This window comes from Microcaecilia unicolor, chromosome 10 (assembly GCF_901765095.1).
Source record: "Microcaecilia unicolor chromosome 10, aMicUni1.1, whole genome shotgun sequence".
Taxonomy (NCBI): Eukaryota; Metazoa; Chordata; class Amphibia; order Gymnophiona; family Siphonopidae; genus Microcaecilia; species Microcaecilia unicolor.
In genome coordinates, this window is record NC_044040.1 from 171,861,625 (window position 1) to 171,877,440 (window position 15,816).

Below are 15,816 nucleotides of genomic sequence, written 5' to 3' on the forward strand. Positions count from 1 at the left end.
ATCTTGTGGACCAGGGTGCAAACTATGAACGTAATTCTTTCTTTTAGTGGGAGCCAGTGTAGTTCTTCTCCTAGGGGTTTGGCGTTTTCGTATTTCGCTTTCCCAAATATGAGTCTGGCTGCTGTGTTTTGAGCAGTTTGAAGCTTCTTAATGATTTGTTCTTTACATCCGGCATAAATGGCATTACAGTAGTCTAGATGACTTAGCACCATTGATTGTACTAGGCTGTGGAATACTTCCCTTGGGAAGAAAGGTTTGATTCTAAGTTTCCACATTGAGTAGAACATTTTCTTTGCTGTATTTTTCCCATGGTCTTCCAGTGTGATATTTCGGTCAATTGTGACCAAAGATTTTCAGGTTGTCTGAGACTGGAAGTGTATAGTCTGGGGTGTTTATGGTATTGGGTTTGTTTGTGTTGTATTGTGAGGACAAGATGAGACATTGTGTTTTTTCTGCATTTAGCTTTAGTTGGAATGCGTCCGCCCATGAGTTCATTATTTGGAGGCTGTGTGTGATATCATTTGTGATTTCGGTTATGTCTTGTTTGAACGGGATGTATATCGTGACATCGTCAGCACAGATGTACGGGTTAAGTCCTTGGCTAGATAGCGATTTGGCTAAAGGTATCTTCATTAGGTTGAAAAGGGTTGGTGAGAGCGGAGATCCTTATGGTACTCCACATTCAGGTTTCCATGGTGTTGACATTTTTGAATTTGAAATCACTTGATAGGTTCTTGCTGTTAGGAAGCCATTAAACCATCTTAGTATGTTTCCTCCAATGCTGAAGTAGTCTAGGATGTTCGGGAGTATTTGGTGACTGACCATGTCAAACGCGCTTGACATATCAAATTGTAGGAGTAGCACATTGTTTCCAGTTGCAATTAGTTGTTTAAATTTGGTTATGAGGGTGGTTAGCACTGTTTCAGTACTATGGTTGGATCGAAATCCTGACTGTGATTCATTTAGTATTATGAATTTGTTTAGATAATTGGTGAGTTGTTTGGTTACCAAACTTTCCATTAGTTTTACTATCAGGGGGATGAATGCTACTGGTCAATAGTTGGCTGTATCATTTAATTTTTTCTTTAAGTCTTTGGGCATGGGTATAAGTAATATATTTCCTTTGTCCTTGGGGAAAAGTCCGTGTTGTAACATGTAGTTCAGGTGTGACGTAAGGTCTGTTATGAAGCGTTTGGGGGCGGACCTTATTAGGTTGCTGGGGCAGATATCTAGTTTAGAGTGGGTTTCGGAGAATTTGTTGAGTACTTGAGTGATGGTTTCTTTGGTTAGCAGATTGAAGTTATTCCAGGTTCTGTCTGCTGGGTATTCATCGGGGGTAGGGTCCAGGCAATCGATGAATTTTTCGTGATCAGTGGTATTGAGTGGTAGTGTGGATCGAAGTTTTATAATGTTCTCATTGAAGTATTTGGCAAGTTGGTCTGCCGATGGGGTGTCTGAGCTGGCTGTGGTAACCGGTGTGGTGTCTATTAGTGTATTCACAAGTTGGTAGAGTTTGTGTGCATCTTTATAGTCTGGTCCTATTTTGGTTTTGTAGTATGTTCTTTTGGTTTGTCTTATTGTATATTTGTATTTTCTTTGCATTTGTTTCCAAGCTTTGAATGTATGGTCATTTTTTGTTTTTTGCCAAGCGCATTCGAGTCTCCTGACTTGTGTTTTAGTTTTTTCAGCTCCTCGTTGAACCAAGGTATTGAGCTGTGTCTTCGTGTGGTTCTTGTTTGTAGTGGTGCAATTTCATCTAGTATGTTCCTGCATCTGTCGTCCCAATTTTGGAGATAGTGTTTGGAGTCTGTCTGTGCTAGCCATTCATTTTTGTAGTTCTGTTGCCAGAATGTAGCAGGATCAACCTGTCCTCTAGTGGTGTAGGTTGTGCATTCTTGCTTGAGTTGCGTATCTTTTTTCCGCCATTGTAGTGCTACGTTTAGTTTATGGCGGTCTGACCATGGTATGGCCGTCCATTTTGTATCTGTTAGTATTAGGTTTGAGTCTAAGGATAGTTTGTACGTAATGAGATCAATTGTGTGTCCTTTGACATGTGTAGCTTGCATATTAGGCAGGTTAAGGTCCCATAAGTTGTAGGAATTCTTTGCAATCACGTGTATTAGTTGCATTAGGGTCTTCCAGGTGTAGGTTTATGTCACCTATTATGAGTAGTTTGGAGTTGGATATACATGTATTCGATATAAAGTCCATAAAGTTTGACTGGCATTCTTGCCAATTTCCTGGTGGTCTGTAAAACAGGACCACATTTAGATGGTCGAGCAGGGTAGCAAGGTGGATTCTGAGGCAATTTCAAGTTTTGGTGTTATAGACTCAGCAGTTGTTGTTATGGTGAAGTGAGATCTATAGATTAATGCTATTCCACCTTCTCTTTTTTCTTTCCTTGTCCAGTGTGTAATTTTGTAGCCTGGGGGGCATAGTTCTAGTATTATGGGGTCCTTGTGGTCGTGGATACAGGTTTCGCTGATGAGTACTAGGATCAAGATTGTCTGCCATAATCCAGTCAGTTGTTGCTTTATTTACTACTGATCTGGCGTTTATGTATCCCATCTGAATTGTTTGGTAGGGGTCTTTTATGTTCGTGGTTGTGATGATTTTCTTCAGTTGTCTGTTTCTCTTGTACCTGGGGAGATCAGGACATACTGCTCACAAGTTATCAAATGTACTGTTTACCAGGCCTTAGCAAAGAGATCCCTCTCTCTTTTCTTCCGGGCTAAGACTGGGGGAAAAGCTAGTAAAATCTAGATGAAAATTTGCTCCTGGGCCAATCACAGCACAGAACAACAAATATTTAAAATACAGTGATACCTCGGTTTTCGTCAATAATCCATCCGAAAACAATCGGCGAAATCCAAAACCAACGAAAACCAAGGCAATTATTTCTGAGCAGGAGAACGTGTGGGTCGCCCTTTGTGACCCCGAGGTCACGTGGGCACACCAACGAAATCAGAGACAAATTTTTCGTGGAAAAAAATTGATGAAAACCGATACCGACGATAACCGAAGTCAACGAAAACCGAGGTATTACTGTAGTTGGTTACATCACTGCAGGCATTTCCTTTATCTGTTTTAACTAAAGAAGGAAAGGTCAGTCCTTTGTAACAGCTTAAAACATAACACGCACCACCTGCTGGCCAAGCTAGAGAAATATACTTCAAAAATTAAGACAGTTTTACAGTCTTAACAACACACTTCTGTCACAGAAGGCAATTCTTTCTTATGAAATACCCTCACTGTGGTGGAATCATCAGATTCCTCTGTAAACTGCTCCCTCTCCTTCAATTCCTCCTGCATCTATGCAGAGAGGGACTGCCCCGACATGACTCCCTCAGAGAGAGACAGGGGAGCAATAGACCCTTGAGTGCAAACATCTCCTCTCTGGGGCAGGGTCCATCAGGAGAGACTGAGGCAGGAAGCAAGCCAGAACTCCCCAAAGGCTGAGCTAAAAATTAATTGCCAGTTCCCTTACCAGACCTTTTTAACATATAGGCATTATGGAGCAGCAGAATGAACAGGGAGGTAGGGAGAGAGATCGGAAGAACCCACCCCCAGAGAAACCCCCAGAGTGGCTGACATCTGTGTAAGGACCTCCAAAGCAGTGCTGGGTAAAAGAGCAGTCGGCAGTGCTGCTCCCGAATCGCACTGCTGTAAAATGGCTGCCAGATCACTTTCAGCCCCATAAGGAGAATGAGCCTGTCTCTCTTCCACACAGGACACTAATGAGGCCTCCCCAAACACAGCCCCCTCTGCCAGAGGAGAGTCTGCACAGCCACTTGGACACTGCCCCGATGCTTCCACAAGGAGAGCAGTGTTTAAAAACTTTGGCAGCCATTACAAAGAAAATGAAAGTAAAACCGTGACTGACCCGAAGTTGAAAGTAAAATTAAACATATACTCACCCAGGGACAGCCAGCCGTTGGGAGTCCTGCTTGCTGAACTCAGTGCTGCTGGAAGCATACTCACACCCTCTTCGCTACTAAGCCCTTTATACTGATCCAAACCAGTATTCCTCCTGCAACCAAGGCGCTGGGCTAAAGAATTATGCCCCAATTTTTTTTCAGTGAGGAAGGATAGCGGAGGAAGGGCTGGAGAGAAACCTGGTATAACTAGGTACATACCCCTAAAGCCGGCACCACTCAGCCATGCACCCCAAAGCGCCACTGAACTGAGAAACCAAGAACAGGAGCCACCATCAGATGAGATCAGGAGCTTGTGAGAGAATGTCCATCCGCCTGCTGGAGACAGAGAATACTGACTGACCAAGGAGCATTCCGTCCTATCAGACAGTTCAGCGCTCTCTATTTCCACCTGCTGGTAGATGGTCACAACCCACAAGTCTCTGGATTCATCTGCTCCTAATGCTAAGGAAACTAGAATTCTATAAAGACAAGTAAGCACTATATAAAATTACTTTTTTCAGGGTAAATCTATAAGGAGCTGATCAAGAACCCATGTAAATGCCAGTATATTACAGTCATTTATCTGAGTATAGGCATATCTATGTACATAAATTAACATTTTATGGCTACACAGTGTACGTACGTATATTGCAGGTGGGCATTCACATGTGCAGATCATGGGTTGGGTGCACATCTATGCACACAGATTATAAAACAGTTTTTTTTAAACGTGCTGTTCTCTGAACCTTTTCAAAAAAACTTTTTTTTTTTAACACATGAACCTAAATGACTTATATGAAGTTATCCTAAATCAACTAAAATTCAGGAAAACAGTAAAAAATTACCTCTTCATGTTGAAAGTTATCCACTAGCCGTGCAAAACAGAGACAAGTACTTTCTACAGATTTTTTATCCTGTTTTAAAAAAAAAGAGGTAATACTTCTATCAGTATTCTATATTTTATAAAATGCACTGTACAAGCCATACTTCAATAGCAGCATTATACCCCAAAACTAACTACAAATTTCCTATATACACAGACATTTTAGGAAGATTAAAGGGAAACGAACAGTAGAACAAATTTAAATAAAATCTTCTCCATTGTGTTATACACATTTTTCTTGTATGGGAACAAAACCTTATTTTCAGTAAACCAAAATGTCAAAGGAGCCTTCTTAATTCTGCACCAGATCCGGCATTAGAGAGACATGTCTGTCTTACCTATTAATTTCTAATAATTCCCATTAGAATAAATCTGGGACATTACAGTGCCGTTTGCTGGTATAAAGCGAATGCTACATACCTGTAGAGGGTATTCTCCGAGGACAGCAGGCTGATTGTTCTCATTGATGGGTGACGTCCACGGCAGCCCCTCCAATCAGAAACTTCACTAGCAAAGGCCTTTGCTAGCCCTCGCGTGTCCATGCGCACCGCGCATGCGCGGCTGTCTTCCCGCCCGAACCGGCTCATGTTCGTCAGTCCCATATGTAGCAAGACAAAGACAAGGGAAGACACAACTCCAAAGGGGAGGCGGGCGGGTTTGTGAGAACAATCAGCCTGCTGTCCTCGGAGAATACCCTCTACAGGTATGTAGCATTCGCTTTCTCCGAGGACAAGCAGGCTGCTTGTTCTCACTGATGGGGTATCCCTAGCCCCTAGGCTCACTCAAAACAACAAACATGGTCAATTGGGCTTCGCAACGGCGAGGACATAACTGAGATTGACCTAACAATTTATCCAACTAACAGAGTGTAGCCTGGAACAGAATAAATATGGGCCTAGGGGGGTGAAGTTGGATTCTAAACCCCGAACAGATTCTGAAGCACTGACTGCCCGAACCGACTGTCGCGTCGGGTATCCTGCTGCAGGCAGTAATGAGATGTGAATGTGTGGACAGATGACAACGTCGCAGCTTTGCAGATCTCTTCAATAGTGGCTGACTTCAAGTGGGCTACCGATGCTGCCATGGCTCTAACATTATGAGCCGTGACATGACCCTCAAGAGCCAGCCCAGCCTGGGCGTAAGTGAAGGAAATGCAATCTGCTAGCCAATTGGATATGGTGCGTTTCCCCACAGCCACTCCTCTCCTGTTGGGATCAAAAGAAACAAACAATTGGGCGGACTGTCTGTTGGGCTGTGTCCGCTCCAGATAGAAGGCCAATGCTCTCTTGCAGTCCAATGTGTGCAGCTGACGTTCAGCAGGGCAGGAATGAGGACGGGGAAAGAATGTTGGCAAGACAATTGACTGGTTCAGATGGAACTCCGACACAACCTTTGGCAAGAACTTAGGGTGAGTGCGGAGGACTACTCTTATGATGAAATTTAGTGTAAGGGGCCTGGGCTACCAGGGCCTGAAGCTCACTGACTCTACAAGCTGAAGTAACTGCCACCAAGAAAATGACCTTCCAGGTCAAGCACTTCAGATGGCAGGAGTTCAGAGGCTCAAAAGGAGGTTTCATCAGCTGGGTGAGAACGACATTGAGATCCCATGACACTGTAGGAGGCTTGATGGGGGGCTTTGACAAAAGCAAAAATCTCATGAAGCGAACTAAAGGCTGTCCTGAGATCGGCTTACCTTCCACACAGTAATGGTATGCACTGATTGCGCTAAGGTGAACCCTTACAGAGTTGGTCTTGAGACCAGACTCAGACAAGTGCAGAAGGTATTCAAGCAGGGTCTGTGTAGGACAAGAGCGAGGATCTAGGGCCTTGCTGTCACACCAGACGGCAAACCTCCTCCATAGAAAGAAGTAACTCCACTTAGTGGAATCTTTCCTGGAAGCAAGCAAGATGCGGGAGACACCCGCTGACAGACCTAAAGAGGCGAAGTCTACGCTCCCAACATCCAGGCCGTGAGAGCCAGAGACTGGAGATTGGGATGCAGAAGTGCCCCTTCGTCCTGTGTGATGAGGGTCGGAAAACACTCCAATCTCCACGGTTCTTCGGAGGACAACTCCAGAAAAAGAGGGAACCAAATCTGACGCGGCCAAAAAGGAGCAATCAGAATCATGGTGCCTCGGTCTTGCTTGAGTTTCAACAAAGTCTTCCCGACCAGAGGTATGGGAGGATAAGCATACAGCGGACCTTCCCCCCCCAGTCCAGGAGGAAGGCATCCGATGCCAGCCTGCCGTGGGCCTGAAGCCTGGAACAGAACTGAGGGACTTTGTGGTTGGCTCGAGATGCAAAGAGATCTACCAGGGGGTGCCCCACACCTGGAAGATCTGGCGCACTACTCTGGAGTTGAGCGACCACTCGTGAGGTTGCATTATCCTGCTCAACCTGTCGGCCAGACTGTTGTTTATGCCTGCCAGGTATGTGGCTTGGAGCACCATGCCGTGACGGCGAGCCCAGAGCCACATGCTGACGGCTTCCTGACACAGGGGGCGAGATCCGGTGCCCCCCTGCTTGTTGATGTAATACATGGCAACCTGGTTGTCTGTCTCAATTTGGATAATTTGGTGGGACAGCCGATCTCTGAAAGCCTTCAGAGCGTTCCAGACCGCTCGTAACTCCAGGAGATTGATCTGCAGATCGCGTTCCTGGAGGGACCAGCTTCCCTGGGTGTGAAGCCCATCGACATGAGCTCCCCACCCCAGGAGAGACGCATCTGTAGTCAGCACTTTTTGTGGCTGAGGAATTTGGAATGTCCCAGAGTCAAATTGGACCAAATCGTCCACCAATACAGGGATTTGAGAAAACTCGTGCACAGGTGGATCACGTCTTCTAGATCCCCAGCAGCCTGAAACCACTGGGAAGCTAGGGTCCATTGAGCAGATCTCATGTGAAGGCGGGCTATGGGAGTCACATGAACTGTGGAGACCATGTGGCCCAGCAATCTCAACATCTGCCGAGCTGTGATCTGCTGGGACGCTCGCACCCGCGAGACGAGGGACAACAAGTTGTTGGCTCTCGTCTCTGGGAGATAGGCACGAGCCGTCCGAGAATCCAGCAGAGATCCTATGAATTCGAGCCTCTGTACTGGGAAAAGATGGGACTTTGGATAATTTATCACAAACCCGAGTAGCTCCATGAGGCGAATAGTCATCTGCATGGACTGTAGAGCTCCTGCCTCGGATGTGTTCTTCACCAGCCAATCGTCGAGATATGGGAACACGTGCACCCCCAGCCTGCGGAGCGCCGCAGCTACTACAGCGCAGAGGCGAGCCCAAAGGGTAGCACACAGTACTGGAAGTGACGTGTGCCCAGCTGAAATCGCAGATACTGTCTGTGAGCTGGCAGTATCGGGATGTGCGTGTAGGCGTCCTTCAAGTCCAGAGAGCATAGCCAATCGTTTTCCTGAATCATGGGGAGAAGGGTGCCCAAGGAAAGCATCCTGAACTTTTCCTTGACCAGATATTTGTTCAGGGCCCTTAGGTCTAGGATGGGACGCATCCCCCCTGTTTTCTTTTCCACAAGGAAGTACCTGGAATAGAATCCCAGTCCTTCTTCCCGGATGGCACGGGCTTGACCGCATTGGCGCTGAGAAGGGCGGAGAGTTCCTCTGCAAGCACCTGCTTGTGCTGGAAGCTGTAAGACTGAGCTCCCGGTGGACAATTTGGAGGTTTGGAGGCCAAATTGAGGGTGTATCCTTGCCGGACTATTTGAAGAACCCACTGATCGGAGGTTATGAAAGGCCACCTTTGGTGAAAAACTTTTAACCTCCCTCCAACCGGCAGATCGCCCGGCACTGACATGTGGATGTCGGCTATGCTCTGCTGGAGCCAGTCAAAAGCTCGTCCCTTGCTTTTGCTGGGGAGCCGAGGGGCCTTGCTGAGGCGCATGCTGCTGACGAGAGCGAGCGTGCTGGGGCTTAGCCTGGGCCACAGGCTGTCGAGAAGGAGGATTGTACCTACGCTTACCAGAAGAGTAGGGAACAGTCTTCCTTCCCCCATAAAAACGTCTACCTGTGGAGGTAGAAGCTGAAGGCTGCCGGCGGGAGAACTTGTCAAAAGCGGTATCCCGCTGGTGGAGCTGCTCTACCACCTGTTCGACCTTTTCTCCAAAAATATTATCCGCACGGCAAGGCGAGTCCGCAATCCGCTGCTGGATCCTATTCTCCAGGTCGGAGGCACGCAGCCATGAGAGTCTGCGCATCACCACACCTTGAGCAGCGGCCCTGGACGCAACATCAAAGGTGTCATACACCCCTCTGGCCAGGAATTTTCTGCATGCCTTCAGCTGCCTGACCACCTCCTGAAATGGCTTGGCTTGCTACTACTACTACTACTACTTAGCATTTCTATAGCGCTGCCAGGGTTACGCAACATTGTACAAGTTTAAACATGGGGAAGGACAGTCCCTGCTCAAGAGAGCTTACAATCTAAAGGAGGGAGCTTGTCCACTAAGCCCGCCAACTGCCGCACATTTTTTCCGCATGTGTATGCTCGTGTAGAGCTGGTAAGACTGAATTTTGGCCACGAGCATAGAGGAATGGTAGGCCTTCCTCCCAAAGGAGTCTAAGGTTCTAGAGTCTTTGCCCGGGGGCGCCGAAGCATGCTCTCTAGAACTCTTAGCCTTCTTTAGGGCCAAATCCACAACTCCAGAGTCGTGAGGCAACTAAGTGTGCATCAGCTCTGGGTCCCCATGGATCCGGTACTGGGACTCGATCTTCTTGGGAATGTGGGGATTAGTTAAAGGCTTGGTCCAGTTCGCCAGCAATGTCTTTTTTAGGACATGATGCATGGGTACTGTGGACGCTTCCTTAGGTGGAGGATAGTCCAGGAGCTCAAACATTTCAGCCCTGGGCTCGTCCTCCACAACCACCGGGAAGGGGATGGCCGTAGACATCTCCCGGACAAAGGCTGCGAAAGACAGACTCCCGGGAGGAGAAAGCTGCCTTTCAGGGGAGGGAGTGGGATCAGAAGGAAGGCCATCAGACTCCTCGTCAAGAGAAATATCTGATGTCCTCCTCCTCCTCCCACGAGGCCTCACCATCGGTATCAGACAAGTTCATGAACCTATGTCTGAAGCCGTGCCCGGCTCGACTCCGTGGAAACACGGCCACGGTGTGAGCGTCGAGAGGTAGACTCCCCTCCGCAGCACGGCGAAGCTCCCTCCGCCGTCGTCGGGGAGCCTTCCTGGGAGGCGACCGCAATCGGTACCGCAAGCGGCACCGATGTCGGAGACCTCACCCCGGGCAAGGGGCCAGCCGGCGCCTCACTCGACGGTACCAGTGGCGCAAGCACCCCCGGTACTGGAGGGGAAGGGCACAACAGCTCTCCCAGGATCTCTGGGAGAACGGCCCAGAGACTCTCGTGCAGGGCGGCTGTGGAGAAAGACATGGAAGCCGATGCAGGTGTCGAAGTCAGAGTCTGTTCCGGGCGTGGAAGCTGTTCCGAGCTGTCCAAGGTGGAGCGCATCGACACCTCCTGAACAGAGGGTGAGCGGTCCTCCCGGTGCTGATGCCTACTGGGTGCCTACTCCCTCGGCGACCCAGAGCTCTCGGTACCGACGCGGGAAGGAGACCGGTGTCGATGCTTCTTTGACTTTTTTCAAACGAAGCACGTCACCGGAGCTTCCCGGTACCGACGAGGAGGACGTAGAATCCAGCCGTCGCTTCCTCGGGGCCGAGGCCGAAGAAGGTCGGTCTCGGGGGGGGGGGCTGTACCGCAGGAGCCCTCAGGGTAGGGGGAGACCCACCGCCACCAGCAGGGGAATAGACAGCCCTCACCTGCACTACAGTCGAAGCACCACCGTCCGACGACATCAGCACTAGTGGAGGTCCCGATACCACCGACGCCGACGCAGCCTTCCGATATCTCGGCCCCGACGATGCAGAGGGTCGATGTCTCGATGCAATCGATACAGTTGCGGCCGAGGGCGGAGGTGTTGACGCTGTCGACGTCGATGCACTCGATACTCCCGGTGCCGATGCCGACGAACAGCCCGAGAACAACACGTTCCACTGGGCCAATCTCGCTACCTGAGTCCTTTTTTGTAAAAGGACGCAAAGACTACAGGCCTGCGGGCGGTGCCCAGCCCCCAGACACTGAAGACACGACGCGTGCCTATCAGTGAGCGAGATTACCCGGGCGCACTGGGTGCGCTTCTTGAAGCCGCTGGGAAAATTCGATGACATGGGCGGAAAAATCACGCCGGTGAAATCAAAACTCGTAATTGTGGTAAGGCACCAAAAAGAGGGGGAGAAAAAACTCGACCCGAGGCCTCAAAAGGGCCTACCCCGAAAACGAAAGAAAACTTAACAGGGCAAAAAACTGGAAATACGGGAAGGGGGAAAAGACCGAAAGGCCCTTCTCCGAAATCCCTTTTTTTTTTTTTTTTTTAGAAGCTAAAGTCAAAAGACGCGCGAGGGTCAACTTAAGGGGCGCAAACACGACCGTACCGAGCGCGGACAAAAGAAGGCTGACGAACACGAGCCGGTTCGGGCGGGAAGACGGCCGCGCATGCGCGGTGCGCATGGGTGCGCGAGGACTAGCAAAGGTCTTTGCTAGTGAAGTTTCCGATTGGAGGGGCTGCCGTGGACGTCACCCATCAGTGAGAACAAGCAGCCTGCTTGTCCTCGGAGAAATATAATTACACAACTATAATATATCCTGAGAAAATATCACCTTAGCAGCAAAGAGGCTACTGACCACAAGTCCTGGGACAACCAGTTACAAAAACCAAAGCTAACTGAAACCTGAGCCATAAAAAGGCAAGTCCTGAATCTCGCCTTTGCAGTCCCGAAGGTCCCAGTTCAGGTGATGTGTAGAATTGGCTTCTCTTCTAGGCTTCAGCAGATAACCTGCAAGCCCTTAACAGTCCAAGGTCCCTGCTCTGTGCTGCTGGTTACTCAAGTCTTTGGGCAAGCCACAGCTGAACTGAACCTTCTCAGCTCTTAGCACAAGGAATTGCAGTTCACAAATGTTTTAGGCAAATCAGTCTATCTCCTCTGAGAGAAATTCATACACCAGGCAATCTTCTTCTCTTCTGATTTACTTCTCTCTCTCATGCCCAGCACTGGCATTCCTCTGGGTCCAGGTGACACACATGGACTTATCACCAACCATGTACATCTGTACCCCAGATTACCCACGGTCATGACAATGTGAGGCCTTGTGAGCTTCCAGCAAGAATCACTTATCAGACACAAGCCTGACGGTAGCAAACTCCCCTCCATGGTTCACAGATGTACCGGAGACTGTCTCTGTGAAAACTGCTCCTCTGCACCTCCCAGGAGATAACTGTAGGCTAGATTGAAGTAAACAATGTGCCCTTAGATGAAGCCAGCAGCACAGCTATGACAAGAAATAATTTTTCCATGAAGAAAGCTGATTTCTGCAGTACCAGGTTTCAGGCTGCAAAATCCATATTGGTTTAGGAAGAGTTGATTAAGGCCTAGCACAAGTGAGACAGCAGGAAAAGACCCCTAGAGCTAGTTGTCGGTTTATGGAGTTCATTACTATTGCAATGCTTTACTTGCGCTGTTCGAGAATCTTGCTGTGTTACAATATTTGAAATGTTATAAGAGATGCATTTCTGGCTTTTTTCCTGTTATTAAGACTTTCACTATTTGACTCAGCTTCCTGATATTTTAAATTATGCCCTCTTGACTACCTGCAGATTCTCTTCAATTAGGTTACCTGTACCTTGTCTATTAGATTGTAAGCTCTTTGAGCAGGGACTGTCTCTCTTTGTTAAATTGTACAGCGCTGCGTAACCCTAGTAGCGCTATAGAAATGTTAAGTAGTAGTAGTACCTTTGCCTCCTGGACTTTTCTATTTGTCATGTCTGAGTAATACTCATTTATGGGTAGTTGATAGTATTCAGTCTATATATATTTTAGCTCCAATTTTCTTGGTACTATCGGACTAGTTCTCCAGGAGGGGGGAGGAGGGGGGCAGGGGGAGGAGACAAGGGAAGAATTGAGGGAGAGAGGGGGGGGGGAGGAGGAAAGAGATAGAAAGGGGAAAACAGGGGGAAATGTTTTTATTTTATTTTTGTTTTTCTGTACCAACTGGTGGGGGGAGGATTGGGGGCCCAAGGGGTGAGTCTCAGTTTATCTCAGTCCTATATAGGACACTTTATATTGAATATGAATGTGGAGTGTGGCTGCTCAAGCGTTTTGGTGGGTAGTGGTTTATACAGGAGATCTTAGGTAGATAATGAGGTTTCTTTTTTGGTTGTTTTTCAATTGATTGGACAATTGATTTATTTTAATTTTATTTCTTATTTTCTAGTCTTTGATGATTGTGTTGGGTGACCTTGTGGCATGCGCCATACAGCAGGTCCCTCGGTTAGGATCTGCCTTTTTTTATTTATTTTTTTTAACTTGAGGGGGGATTGGTGACTGGGACAATCCTCTCCATTTTTCTCTACACATTGGACTTTTATTGTTTACTCTTTTTCAGGTTAGTCTTGATGGTAGTTAAACTTATCTCTTGGAATGTTAATGGGGTTACATCTCCTATTAAGCAACAAAAAAATCTTGCAAGCATTAAAATCGCCATAACGCAGATATGGCTTTTTTTTTTTTTTTTTTTACGGGAAATGCATCTGTCCATGTTAGAACATGAGAAATTTAAAAAGTGGTGGGTGGACAATCTACTAGAAGCTCCAGCAGTGCACCGCAGGATAGACTTTTAATTCTTTTTTAGAAGACGTGTCAGTACATAATTGCTGGAAAGATACCTCTGGGCACTTTATCATTGCCCGGGTCACTCTGCACAAGTAATAATTGGTTCAATGTAATGTTTACAGTCCCAATGTCTATGATCATAGTTTTCTTACCTCATTGGTCACAGTCCTTTTGTGACATCCTAATGTCCCTGTTGTCATGTGTGGGGGGAGGGGGGGGGAGGATTTTAACCTGGACCACAATCCCTCTTTGGATCAGTCCCTGGGATCTGACAGGAAACGTTTGGCTTCTACTCGGGATATCCCTTTCCTTTGTTTTGCACTGGATCTTATAGATGTTTGGTGTACTCTACAGCCTGGGGATAGGGATTATACCCATTTATCTAGGGCCCATGGTTCCCAGTCTAGACTTGATTATTGGTTAATTTTTCAGACGCTTTTCTCATAGGCTCAGGATGCTGGCATAGCCCTTACTGCATTTCTAATCATGCCTTGATTTGGTGTTTCCTTGATCCTGGAGTCCCTGGAGACCAGTCCCGTAAATGGAGATTTCCTCTTGGGTTGTATTGGGATATGGAATTTCAGGAATACCTTTTGCATCAACAGGCTGATTTATCAATTTCATAATGAACCTCATAAGGATGATCCTGTGCTTTATTGGGAAGCCACAAAAGCTGTACTAGGGGAAGCTATCATAGCATACACTAGTTTTGAAAAGAAGGCTCGTGATTGGGAAATCTTGCACCTTGAACATCAGGTCACTGTAGCACGTATACAGTATGATCACTGCACTACTCCCCAGCAGATGAGTGCTCTGTTGGCACTTCAGGTTGTTCTTAAAGAACTTCATGCTCATACAGTGAAATCCCTACAGTATTATAAATATCTGCTCTATTTGCATGGGAATAAGCATGGGAAACTTTTAGCTTACCTAGTTCAGCAGGCGGGGGAGGAAGGGGGAGTCACATCTCATTTCCCAGATTGATAAAAGACAAAGGACAGTTGGCGCACAGACTGTATGCTCGCCCAACAGGAAACACCTTGGAAAGTGATGTTTGTTTGGATGGCTGGATTCTGTCAACACTTTCAAACAGTTCTAAATCTCTGCTTAATGCTCACATCACAGTGGATGAGGTTGAGTTGGCTATTAAGCAGGGTGCTCTATATAGGAATCCAGGTCCAGATGGGTTCCATTTGGAATTTTACAAGATTCTGAGCCCCACTTTACAATCTTTACTTATGCAATGTTCTCATGTGGAAATTGCCCTACACTTTCCACCTTGCCCAGATCGTTGTGCTTTTGAAACCAGGGAAGGATCCAACTTGGACTTCATTCTATAGGCCTCTCTCTCTTCTGAATGTTGAAGCCAAATTATTTGCTAAAATACCGGCTAACAGTCTGGCACAAGACGTACAGTCCCTAGTGGTCGGTTTTAGACCAGAAAAAACTGTCAGATTTGATATTTCTCAGATCTGGGAAGTGCAACAATGAAAATCTTCTTAGAGGCCGATATTTCTTCGACGAGAAAATTCGACATACAACCTAAAGAACATCCATGACTAAGATAAATTGAAATACATAATTTGATCCATGCTTTTACTTGATGCCAACGTAAACAAAAACAAAGGAGTGATTCTTTTAAAGTTAGAAGATTTACAAATAAGGCGTGCCAAATTTTTTTCATAACTGAATCCTTTGCTCCAAGATGTATAGAGTTACAATAGCCAATGTAGGCCAAAATGTAAGTTTGAACTACAAGCTTGATCAAAGTTAACTCCAACTCTACGTAATATTCTTAACCCCCGTTTACAAAGCCGTACTAGTGGCTGCCATGTGGTAATGCCCACAGCCCATTCAGAGTGAATAGGCTGTGTCGGCATTAGCGCAGCTTTGTAAACAGGGGTGTCAGTAATCTACCTTTGTAGTAACAACTTTTATCTGAGGTGGTCCTGGTGGTCTGCTGTTTCTACATTTGTAGACTGTCTACAGATCCTGTTTACCTGTTTTTTTTGTTCATCAAAGATGAATGTAGGGCAGGAAGTAAAACAGGAGAGAAAAGAAATAGCTAATGGACAGCAGGCTCTAGAAACAGAATTAAGAGCAAAAGGGAAGCAGAACAAGAGACTGGAATTACAAAAATATCATCACTGGGCCAAAAAATGAAGGAAAATTTTAAATTTAGTGACCAAAATGTCAGATTTGAGAATTTATCTCTACAATGTTTGTATTCTGACTGCATGCATTTTGTATTACTTTCTATTTCTCTGGTGTTGCACTGAATGCAGAGTCTGACGTCTTAGGATTTCCATTTAATATTTGCC

General features: G+C 46.7%; 1 protein-coding gene across 1 annotated transcript in view; it reads right to left on the reverse strand.

Annotated features, from left to right (window-relative positions):
- TRIP12 (thyroid hormone receptor interactor 12) overlaps positions 1 to 15,816 on the reverse strand; it is a 470,187-nt gene that overhangs the window by 272,214 nt on the left and 182,157 nt on the right. Inside the window, 1 exon segment of the mRNA XM_030216098.1 lies at positions 4,763 to 4,831. Within this exon segment, the coding sequence (XP_030071958.1) occupies positions 4,763 to 4,831 (69 nt within the window).